Raw genomic sequence first — 12,862 nt, forward strand, 5'->3', positions numbered from 1 at the left:
GCTTTAAGCTGCACAGCGGCAGGAGCAGGTGCAGACAGTAAGTGTAGTGCAGTTATCGCCACGGTTTGCTGCTGGTGAATTAGCACGGCTGTCGTCCAAGTGTTTTTGTGGGATGAGCCAGGAATGTTGCTCAAGACGCTGTGAATCGAGCCATGAATAAAGTTGGTGTCATAACAACTTGTTGAAACTTATTGTGAGACAGACTTACCAAACGCTCTGGGCACTTATTTTTCCTTTTCTGTGTCCAAGTGACTGTGCAGTTGTTCCAGCTTTGCGACAAGCGGGCTACAGTTTCTTTTTGAATAGTCCTCTAACAACAACTCTGAGGTATGGACACACCATGCTGAGTGAACTACCATCAACGAAGGCCAGCGGTGACGTCACTTTACGTCGCATGTGTCCATAAAGTTGCAACCCTAACCCTGAATCATGCAGCTCAGTTAGTCTCCAGTTCATTCATTAAAAAAAGCCCTTTTCACATTACTGTTGTGGTTATTTTTGTCCCTTCCATTTTCCTTCTCATGCACTTGTTCTCAAATCCAATCAGCCAAGAGCGATCTATCTCACTGACTTGTTCATTCAACACACTGAACCAGTGCCAGCGGTACGGGACACATTGGACAAACCAGAGCCACAGACGCTTACTGATATCAGAAAACGTCAGACTTTCGGCCCTTTCTATTTTTTATACCGTCAACATATTTACTTTGACATAGTTTTTCTTGCCTTACCTTATTCTTATCTTATCCCTGCTATCACCTGCACATATTACTCAGATGACGTCACACTCATATCTTTCCTCGGGTAGAACAACAGGAGATAGGAGTCTAACTTACTTACAGTCATTGGGGTTTATATGCAGATAAATACATTGTAAAGTGATAATGAAATATCAGTTGCATTGCCCTAGAATATTACTGCACAACTTGAGAAGAAAAGCATGTTACAGTAGAAGTGGATGATTTAAACAACCCCAAAATGTAATGTCTACAGTATGATAAGCCTCTATTTCAACATTGTTTTGAAACTTGTGCACTTAATAGAATTCAGCCATCAGGAATTTTATTGTTTATATGCGTTCATGCTACTGCACCGTAAAAAAAATACATTTACTGATGTAATTTTTAACAGGTGAGAAGCCTATGTCTAAAAAAAGCCTTACTATTCTGAGGTTCCTCGTCTTCTGCTTGCTCCCTGTCGTCAGACTATGCATGTTTTCGGTCTCCACATTCATTGTTAACATGCATGGGTTTGACAAATGCAATGGACAGTTAAGTGCGACATGAACATTGAACGTGCAAGAACCTGAAATTCTGACATATCAGTGAGGTGTTCGGGGCGATGATGTTGTTGTGGGTGGCACCTGTTCAGCTGCCTCATAACTGTGTGTGAGTGTGATGTCTAAAGCCGGACTGATGTAATCATTTGCAGATGTACTGGTGTGAATCTTTTGATGTTATTTTTAGCTAAAAGTAGTTTCAAAAAGAAAAAAATAAATAAAAATAACCGCACCACATATTCTAGAAAAGGTCCTCAACCTTGGGAAGCCACAGTCACTTTGAGCATTGCCAGCAGTTCACCCATCACAGCAGTGAAGGTCTGCATGGAAGCATGGCACTCTCACGCTTCCTGCAACGCTTTTGGTCAAAACCGCTGGGTCAACCCACTTCCCTGTATTCTTCTGTCAACTCTGGGAAAAAGCTTTTATATCCTTCCTGCCTCCAAGATGCTGGCCACGCAGGCCTTGTGAAAAGCCATCCTTAAGGGCAACTACGCTGTGCTGTGTCTCCTTCACCGCGGAGTGAACTATTGTCTCCTCTGTTTGTGTTGCTCAGACAGAAGAAAAAAAAAAAACAGCTTTGTTTCCTGGACAGTTTCAGTTGGAATAAATATTGCCTGATATCTTGCCATTTGTTTGTTTAGGTGGAGTCAATAATGATGCTGCGATTGTTTTGTGGTCATGGAGTTTGTTGCCGCCCGCTTTGTGCCTCGCTGTCAGACAGAGGAAGATTAGACTGGGTGTCGACAGCAATGTCAACATCATTGACCGTCACCCACCGACAACGATGACTGCATTGTTTGACTCTGAGTTTATTTACGCGATGCAGCGATAAGAACTGAAGCTGCATGCTGGGTTTTCTTTGTATTGTTCCCAAGGTTTAAACAAACACATAGAAAATCTGCCATGGATTCAGCTGTTGGTCTGGGCTGAGATAATACTGTTGTCTTAATGAAAGAATCATGTCCGAGTTTGAGCACGCACACAAACTCTTGCTAACCTGAACCCTCTTTATTGTCTGACGTTAGCACCTCTATCAAACAAATATTATCACGCTAGAGAAATGATACAATATTGTTTATGTTGCAAAGTTGTAATGTATCATGTAAGCCGTGATATACAGTATTTATGTGTAGCTACTGTATATATAACACTATGTGGATTGATTTATTGGTTGATGTGAAACATCAATGTTTGCAATGCTAAAACACTAGCTTTATTATATTATGTTTGCAATAACACTTCTTGTCAAATATTTGCCTCACATTTTATTTTACACAAATTTTAGAAATGTAAAATTAAGTATTACATAAGTATTACTTATTTAAACAGGATTTTTTTGTTACCCGATAGTTAGCTACATATTTAGTCACTTTTATTTCATGCTAGCGTAAAAGTGATTTACTGATGTATAAAGAAAATCTTTGGAACCGTAATTAGCCTTTTTTTTTTTTTTGCATTTCACATGTATTTTTCTTGGGTTTATTATGAGAAATTACAAGAAAAGTCCATTTGAATGACCTCATCTCGTGGTATTAACAACCTTGTGAGGGGAAATGTTTGGTTGTAACATTTTTGTAAATAGCGGCGCTGGATGATTTAATTCAATTCAATTCAATTCAATCTTATTTATATAGCATCAATAACAATACAAATCGTCTCAAGACGCTTTACAAAAACCCAGCCTGAAACCCCCAGAGCAAGCCTGAATTTAAAGTTTTAATATTGTATTTTAGTTGATTTCTCAGTAATTCTATAATATGTCTGAGAAAAATGTTTTTATTCTCAACGTCCTCCTTTCATTACACCTTTCCATTTCCTACATTAAGCTAGCCAGTCATTAGCTTGCTAAACTGTTAACTTAAGTGGCCTCTACACGCCAATGGTTGCCTAGCAGCGGTGTTCTCATGACTTAAGGCTGATGATACCACGAGAACGTCAAACATTTCACGTACACAACTTCTCATGTCATAACCACGAGTTTGTGACGTCCATTTCAGGGCAGCATCAATCAGTGGTAGCTAACTTGCTAACTCTGCTAACATGTTAAAAAGCCAGGAACATGCCAGAGCTAGTTCAAGTTAGGGTGTTAGCTAGCGCGTTTAATATGTATGTATGTTTCATTATATCTCATTTCTGTAAAAAACAAACAAACAAAAAGAAACATAATTCTTGAGTAAAGTGGTTTCAATATACACTTAAGCCGCAATAGCTTCCACTTTTTAATAGCCAGCAACATGAATTAACATGAATTTACTTGGAGTTATTGTCTTGTTGTCACCTTCAGTGTTTTTGAAATCAACACTTTAGATTAAAAAAACTCACATCTTGATTATTTGATTAGTGTTAACTCATAATTCTGAATCAATGAAATCAGGGTAATTAAATCTTACTGTCATTTTAAATATGTGTTGCTAGTTGTGAGGCAACTAACTTTTTTTTATGCCAACGCTGCACCTCTAGCAAGTGAGTGTGTATGACTTCATAAAGTTGAGAAAATCTTAATTTCATGGTCTTTTGGCACATTGCAGATTGGATAGATCACAGATTCGATGTGTCAGCAGCTTTGGGTATTTGATCCCTTTTCCAGCTTGCTGCATATATTCAAACACAAGCGTGATCACAATGAGACTCAGCAAACTGGGGCAGCACGCGACGCTGCAGTAAATAATTCAAGGGGCAAAGCTATCTATGAATTACCTAAAGTCAGTTATGATTGCGTTTACATTTGACATTTAACATGCCCAGCTCTCAAGATGACAGACGACATGAATTAAAAAGATGAATTAGATAACTGGGCATACTCCTGGACGTCTGCAGGGGGGTCTGCAAGCGGGAGGAAAACAAGTGTAGATGAATCATGAGAAGGTTTTGAATCTGCTTTAAGTGCACAGTAATCCTTGTACTTGACTAAGGAACAATGCTATACTAAAACACCACAAATATTCAGATTATTATTAAAAAGAGAGTAGCTCATATAATGGAATAAGTGGAAACAATACGTAAATTGACTTATGGGAGACTTTATATCTTTCAGGGTATAAATCTGTACATAAATGCATTGTTTATTGTGAGTCTCTTGTGTCCAAGAATGCAATCTGAATTTGTACGAATTTTAAGAAGCTGAGGCTGTACATACACCAATCAGCCATAACATTATGACCATAGGTGAAGTAAATAACATTGACCATCTTGTGACAATGCAATGTTCTGCTGGGAAACTTCTGGACCTGGTATTCGTGTGGATGTTCCTTAGACATGTAGCACCCACTTAGACCAGATCAGGCACCCACACCCCATAGCAATGACACTCGTTGATGGCAGCAGCCATCCCCAGCAGGATGCAGCCTGACACAGACACACACAAAAAAAAGGTTTAGGAACATGAAGAACAGCACAAGGTGTTGACCTGGCCTCCAAATTCAATAGATCCCAAACTGATCATGGGATGATCCACAGAGGCCCCTCCCCTCAACTCACAGGACCCAAAGGCCCCCACTAACAACATCCTGTTACCAGACACCACAGGACACCCTCAGAAGGCCCATGTCCATTCTCTGATGAGTCACAACTGTTTTGGAGGCACAAGGGAGACCTACACAATATTAGGAAGGTGGTCATAATGTTACGCCCGATCTGTGTGTTTTCTTTTATTTCAGTGGAGTTATGTAACCATAAAACAACCAATAACCAGTAACCAATACATACACAAAATATGCTGAGCGACAAAAAGCTGAACTGTAGGACTTCAGTATTTTATTTGTTTCCCATGCACATTCAGTTCACCTAATAAAAGACCAGCCAAGCACACTTAGACACATTTGGAATTTAATCGAGAAACATTTGATGAGAAGTTTCACTTTCCATCGACGACAGGTTTAGTGAGACACACAGAGTGTGGGTGAGAGCAGACAAACTGACTGACTTAGCTTTGGATGAAAATAAGAAAAGCGGTGGTTGGTTAAGTTTGCTCCATGGCTGGTTGGGACTGTTCAAAGACCTGATGGAATGCGCACATTGAATCAAACCTTTCTCCCTCCTCAAAGCACCAGCGCGTACTTCTCTGAGTTAACACTGGAGAGGCAATGCTGATACAGTAGATAGCACAGACAGAAAGCATAACTGTACAATATGAGGTCTCAATGTCAGTTCTTTTGTTTTTTTTGTTTGTTTCCATTGAGAACCCCTCTTTGTGAGCATTAACAGTATTTTATTCAACAACATCTGATAAGTTACACTGTTATAAAACAGTCTGTGGGGCTCAGGTATTCACACAAGAAATTCAAGTCCCGATCTACGTGAAGCGTTGCTTCGTCTTTGGGCAGTGCATCCTTTCCAGTGGTTAAAGTCCATTCAGTGACTCAACAGTAAGACTACACTGGAACAATACTGTGTCCATATTTGGCTTTTTTTCCTCATCCTTCCAGGCCATCATGCAGTGTCATGTTAAAATATTTAACAACAGTTTCCTCGGGGGGTCTAATTTCCCACAGGGTTGTAGAGGTCAGCCACTGACTTTGATGTATGGCGGGTACTTTGGCCTTCAGTAGCATTGCAGTGCTCTGACAAGAAACGTCGAGGTCAAAAAGTCTGGATCCGTGAGCTTACGAAATGCATCCAAGATGTGGTCGACTGTCCATCTGGTAAAATTACCCAGTGAGCGATGACGACTGAAGCTACCAAACCCCTCGGGGCCTCGAAGAAAAAAAGATCAAGGGAAATATGCTTAATCACTTCTTTGTGAAGAGTTAGATAAGCTAGCAGCCGATTAGCTTAGCATAGCATTACAACACTGGAAACATTGGCAAACAGGTAGCATGACTCTACCCAAAGGTGACAAAGCCACTTTCAGACACATTTAAATATTTGGACAAAGCCAGGGTAGCTGTTTCTTTCTGTTCCCAGTCTTCATGCTAAGCTAAATTAACCAGCTGTTAGCTTACTACTTACCATAGAGACATGGCAGCGGAATCAATTTCTACTGGAAAGTAAGACATAAAAACCTGTTGAACAGTTCAACATGTTGAGCGACAGCAGGTCATATAAGCAGGCGGTCCTTTCTTCATTTCCACAAGGAGTGTAGGTGGTTTTCGGCATCACTTATGTCCGATAATCAGACCAACAGAGGCTTTACTCTGTGCGCTCGTTCAGAGTTCAGCACTGAGGAGAGTTAGTGAAGCGATCGGGACCGTGAACTCGGTTCCTTCTTTACATTCTCGTCCACCTTCGTGTCCTAGGCCAGGATATCGCTCCTCTTGCTGCACCAGACCACCAGAGCAATCATGGCCAGTGTGAGGAAAATGGGGACGACGATGAGGATGGTCAGCGTGTTGTCCGGCGGGTCGACCCATAGTACCTCCTCTATGGTGCAATTGGAGAAAAAGTGCTTGTGTATGCGGATGAAGTAGCTCTCCACCAGCGGATTGGGCCAGTAGCAGTCCGAGATGAGGGACTTGGCCTCTCCGCAGAGGGAGAAGAAGTGGTACTCCCTGGGGAGAAAGACGAGAGGAGAAAAGGATTAGAAGAAAATCCCCAGTGAACACTTTTAGTAGATGAATCCCTAGAGGGCGAGATGTAAAGAGTTATGACTTTTCATCTCACTGGCTTGTGGCCCATACATCAATAAACTCTATCAAGGTCCAAACTGACACTCTACACATGGTTCTCTGAAGGGAACACATAAATTCAAATCCCCACCGTGCTTTCGCTAACCTGAGCATCTAACATGTGGTAAGTGACCCATCACTGTGAGAGGGAATACACTGCCTTTTACTCCCTTTCATGGCCCACTACCCTTCTCTATTTTTCAGCAGCGTTGTTCAGAGCCTTCCCCAGGCCTTTTCAGGCTCAGAGCTCTGCTTTGATGAAAACATTCAGCCACTCTTAATCCCTCTTTCTAGGCCTTGGATTCTCTATCCTTCTTTTTTCTTTTTTTTTCTTCTCATGACGTCCGGGAGCTGTTGGTATTCTCGCCAGCCGAACAGTAAATTGAGCAACATATTCCCACTCTGGCCCCGGCGTGAAAAGGACTCCTTCTCAACTGGCATCGCTCTCGTGTTTGTGCTCCTTGCGCTTTTTGTTTTTCAGCTCTGGCCTTTTCGAGCGAATTAAGCAAACAAAGTATGACATGTTAATTAAAGACATCTTAGAGGGATTTTTGTCATGTTGGGACGGAGCCAGGCAAGCTGTTTGCCTCTTTTCAGTGTCTGTGCTCAACTATGCCAAACACAACACAACAACAAACACGAAAGTGCAAATCAACAAAACATTAGACCCATTGACTGGTCACTAAACACATAATTAATTATGCAGGACAATGTGTACCACTTAAGATATCTGAAATTATAGTAATGGACTTAATGATAATGCTACATTTGATCTTTACTCTACTAAAAATAACAGAACATCTCTTATTTATTTATTATACTGTATAATTTTGTATAATATGTTATGTACTGTATATATTTAATGACATTCAGTATAACATGCATATCTATGTAGCTTGATATGTGTATATTTATGTTTGTGTGTATATATGAATGGATAAATGTATTTATGTGCATGTGCATGCATATATAAGTGTGTATATCTGTCCATACTGCATATACCAATCTGTACCTTTTTGCATTTTTTGCTATTTGCACTTCTGGTTAGATGCCTAATTGGATTTCAATGTGTATGTACCTGTACTACTGTAGATGCAATGACAATAAAGTTGAATCTAATCTAATCTAATTTATTTCACATACCATTATGGATTTTGGAAAATCATCTATCTGCATGGATCGACTTTAGGCCTGTGTGCGGCCTGAGAGCCAAAACGAAATTCAGATATCCCACACACTGCTGCCTGATGTGAGTGCATGATTAATGTTGGGTCACAGTACAAGATAACACATCGCCTGTTATGAAATGCTGCTGTACATATTTCCCACGCCACAGGGGTCATTATTAAGTATATATTATACTGTCTCAACATCTACAGCATCTATAGCTCTGACGTCAACCTAAGCCATTGTTTTAAATGTCCTACGCTTAAGTGCTGCAAATCAAGGAAGCCCTGATGTCTGCAGAGGGATATATGGGTTTTTAAACTGTAGATGTATATAGTTCAGTGCGTGCCGTGCAGATTAGAGAAGTGTTTTACTGAGAAAAGCATCCTGTGGCATTCAAACCCAGCGATAGTATATTCATAAACCTGCAGAGGCTCATGTGTTAGAAACAAAAACACTTTTTTAGAAAATATATACACTGGGTGATGCTGATGATGCTAATACAGGCTATTGGCTGTAGGTTCTGGTTTGCTCTGATATATGAAGAGGTCTTATTTGAAGGTGGAGTTTATACCACTAGAAAGAGCTTGAGAATGTCACAGAGAGAGAAAGAGAAATAGATGGGGGGTTGAGAAAAGCATGTATCAGAGCACTGAGGCAGACGTGAGCCAAATGCAACATGCAAGACTGTGGGGAATAGCAGATTTTTGAAGTTATTTCCCAGATGTAACACACAGCATCTAACACGTTTTCAAACTCTCATCCGCACACAGCAATCAGCAGGGAGGAGGAAACGAAGAGACGAATGTGCTCTGCATCTCAGTCCCAGTTGCATGATATATATAGCTGCGAACATAACCACACACACACGCACACATGTATATGAACACAATATAAAGACTCATTTACACAAAGACATTCACGGTGCAGAAAGATATTAAAGCTGCAGGTGTGTCTGTACACTGGCTTATTACAGGAAGAATAAAACTACTTTCAGTGGATTAGATTATTTTAGCATAAAAAATATATAAAAATTAGAAACAAATAGCCAGAATATCATAAAAACCTGGCATTTAGCACTTCTAAAGCTCAGAAATCAGTAGGATGTGGCAAGGCATGTAACATACACTGCTTGACATACACTTAGTGTACTTGAGATTGTGGTCTCAACCTCTACATTAAAAAAATAAATAAATAAATGTTATTTTAGTGTTCTTTCTTTCTTTTCTACTTTTCCCGATCAATTTCTACATGCACTAAAGAGGATATGCCGTTACTTGAGCCGTAAAAATGCTTTGTAGTTGTGTTGTATTATGACATCTGAGACTGTAAATCTTCATGCATGTTCAGACAGAACAGAAACCTAATTTTAAAGGCAGCTGGACTGCATGGAAGTCCAATAGTTTCCATCCAAACTGCCAGAAAAACAGCAAACAGAAAATGCAAATGAATGCGCGTGTGCAACCTGTTATGTGAATATTATGAGCACTTGACCGACGAGCCGCGTGGAACCTGTAATTGTTGAAAGCGGAGAATGACACTCTACACTCTCCATCGGTTTCAGCCGTGCATAGTCCTCAAGTGCTCTTAACCATTAACAGTCCTCGCCTGCCATGACTGTGTCTCGTGTGACGACAACATAACCCACTTAAAACAATGGTTTCTCATCTAAATGGTCAATTGCTTCTCATTAGTTGCAGCGGAACTTGGCTCTGATGACTGAAGAGCAGCGTCTGGTCCAAGAAGAAACTGACCATATATATTTTTTTTTTGTATTATTAAAAGGTCCAGACTGACACCACTGTTTCCCTCTTCCTGTGTGAACTTCATTATCCCCGGCTGCTCCTGCAGGTGTAAATGGCTCAGGGCAGAAAATCGATGCGGCGTGTTATTTGAAGTAAACGACGAAGTTCGTAAATGCACCTACAGCACACACTGCCTCTCGGTGGGCTATCCGTAGCCTTTTCTGTGGCCCGACGTGCTTGTGCCGGCTCATTTGGAACAATAACAGTCATGTTTGCTGAGTGTTTTGGCCAGAAGCAATCACTGCAGAGAGCGACACGGCTCATTTGTCAAATAAAGGAAACTCTGCAGGGGTCAGTGCTTGTTTAAACACAAGGCCCCTGGCTCTCCAAGCCTGATCCTACACACCACTCTCCGGTTCCTCTAGAGCCTATTTCACTCCCTCCTTCCCCTTCTCTCTTGCCTTCTTATCAACTTCTTCCAGGCTCCAGTGTAAACCGCTGCCGAGAAAATGAGTGTATCCTCCACGGACATGTAAATGAAGTGTCACGAAACCCCCCACTGAACTGTTGTTGTTTCATAGGAATGTGGACTCATGCAGGCAATGTTCCTGGAAAGGCAAGTCATACCGGGTTTAACCAGGAAACATGCTCTGAATATTATTCGTCCCTTGCCATTAATACGTCAGACATCGTTACATGTCAAATTCCAGCTTGAAGGTGGTTCAGACTGTTTAAAAGTCCTTCCCCATAGCTTTCAAGTTTGAGTGATGATGTAGCTTAACTAGAACAAAATGTGAAAAACACAGACCGGACATTACACCACCCATGCTGCACTTTAGTAGACAAAAACAGCACTTGAAAGGATCCAAAAAACACTTGACTTATTAATGGGTTTGATTACAGCCCTGATGTACACAGTCTCTTTTCAACCAGCACGGAAGGAAAGACAAAAGGCGCGTCTGTCTCTCCAAGTCAGAGGTGTCAAACTCATTTTAGTTCGGGGGCTTTGATCTCAAACGGGCCGGACCAGTAAGATAACAGAATAATAACCTATAAGTAACGACAACTCCAGATTTACTCCATTTGTTTTAGTGCAAAGAAGAAGAACAAGTAAATCAGGAGAATATTTACATTTAATAAACTATCCTTCAAAAAGGTCTTTAAGCTTGACACACCTGCTCTAAGTGAAAGTTAGGCAGCATTCATTCATTCACTCATTCATTCATCTTCTATACCCGCTTAGTCCTGTTAAGGGTCGCCGGGGTCTGCTGGAGCCTATCCCAGCTGTCATCGGGCGAGAGGCGGGGTACACCCTGGAAATCTTAAACCTGAAATATATATATATATTTTATAGTGGGCCACAAAGTAAAATCCTTCAAGCTTTGATTTTGGTGTCCCATAGCAAATAAATGGTTCTTTAACTGCTAGTTGTTCATCGTTATCTTTGTCTGGCGTTCTGTACTGGACAGCAGCAGACTGGAGCTGCATCTGCAAGCAACGCCGACGCTTCCAGATGCAGCTCCAGCTCCAGCGGTGCAGGAAACAAATTAAAATCATTATAAAACTCTGCATATCTGAGGGGAACTCAGGAGGTGGATGATTATTCTCAGTGGGTTCATCGGTGCGGTAAGTGACAACTTTCACAAGTGCTCCATAGTTAGATTTTGGACTGTAGCAGGTTTAAGTCTTAATATTTTTCACAACTGCTTACGTCTATGTTAAAAAACAGAAAAACAGATGACCAGTTCTTTGTGAAGGTTCTCAGTCATCCAGGTCACAGTGGATCCAAAAAGGAAGGCAACTGGAAGTTTCTTGAGGACGTTTCATCCGTGTGGCTTCTTCAGTTCTGAAAGACTGGTGGAGGAGCTGAGGTTTAAAGAGGAACACTTGCGGGTGTTACCCATCAGACTAGTGTCTGTTAACGGCCAGATGCTTGTCATGTGGGGGGATGGTTTGTCCTCGTCCTCTTTCTCCGATGAATGGTGCTCTAAATAACAGCTTATCTTTATGTTTCCTTTCCTCGAATCCGAATAAAACACCAGTTTATTTGAAATCAGCATGAAGCTCTGACAAACCTTCCAGGAAAGAAAAAGAACAGGATTTTTATTTTTTTTTTAAAAAGCAGAAAAAAATAAATAAAAGCTTTCAAGCAGTGGATAAACGTTTTTTCCCAGAATCTTTACTGCGTATCGGTGACTCAGATATTTATTTTAGCTAGTCTGCGTGTGCTATTATTGCGCAAGAACCCGGTCTCGCGGCTCGCTCTTTGACTTCCCGGCTCTGCAGACGTACGAAGTGTAGGAGAAAAAAAAAAAAAGAAGAACGCTAGAGGTCAGAGTTGTGAAGATGGAATGAGGTGGAAAAGCTGGATGGAGACATATTCAGACGGCTTGTCTGGGCTTTGTGGAAACACCCCCAAACCTCCGTCTCCCCTCTCACCCGCAGACATCCACTGAGCTGCAAGAGGCTGGGATGGATTGCAGTCTCCCTGTCGATCTGCAAAGTGTTTTGTGGAAAATGCCACCATGCAGAATTGACAGCCCCTTAACTAAAATGACAAATATAGGGCACTCAGACAGGAGGACAGCAGCACTTGAGAAAGGAGGAGTGATAATGATTCAAAACGTGGGTGGCTCTTCACCGTCCAGATGTCTTTTTTTATCTCGTGGCTTTCATAAACAAAGCTGCTCTGTAGTAACTTGTAAAAGCAGCTTCCAGCACCACCACCCCGATAGCATTTTTACTACTTCCTCTTTGACAGATTAAATCTGCATTGGCCAACTAATGTAATGCAACACTTTGTTTGTACCCTTGAGATGTGTGTGTGTTTAGAGGAGATCCTCCTTTGCTCCCAACATCGGTGCTTTATTTTGGGACAACACAGGAAGAATTTATGGGCTCTCTCTTAGGGAGGAGGGGTGATTTTCTCTATTTAAAGTCAATTTAAGTGTGTGCGTGATTAAAATAAAATTTAAAAAAAAACAGCCAACAGGTTCCTACGTGGTTGTGCTGAGATCACGAGCAGGGAAGGTACGTTGCTGGAGATAATCCATTTTGGGACGATG

The 12,862-nt window shown here is 41.2% G+C and overlaps 1 protein-coding gene across 1 annotated transcript in view; it reads right to left on the reverse strand.

Moving 5' to 3' along the window:
* Positions 1-4,704: 4,704 nt before the first annotated feature.
* The window catches only part of LOC311503282 (receptor activity-modifying protein 3), a 29,032-nt gene continuing 20,874 nt past the window's right edge, over positions 4,705-12,862 (reverse strand). Inside the window, exon 4 of the mRNA XM_084565920.1 lies at positions 4,705-6,768. Within this exon, the coding sequence (XP_084422046.1) occupies positions 6,513-6,768 (256 nt within the window). The 3' untranslated portion in view covers positions 4,705-6,512. The remainder of the gene's footprint in view (positions 6,769-12,862) is intronic.

The sequence above is a fragment of the Chelon labrosus genome (assembly GCF_963514085.1).
Source record: "Chelon labrosus genome assembly, chromosome: 18".
In the NCBI taxonomy this organism is placed as follows: Eukaryota; Metazoa; Chordata; class Actinopteri; order Mugiliformes; family Mugilidae; genus Chelon; species Chelon labrosus.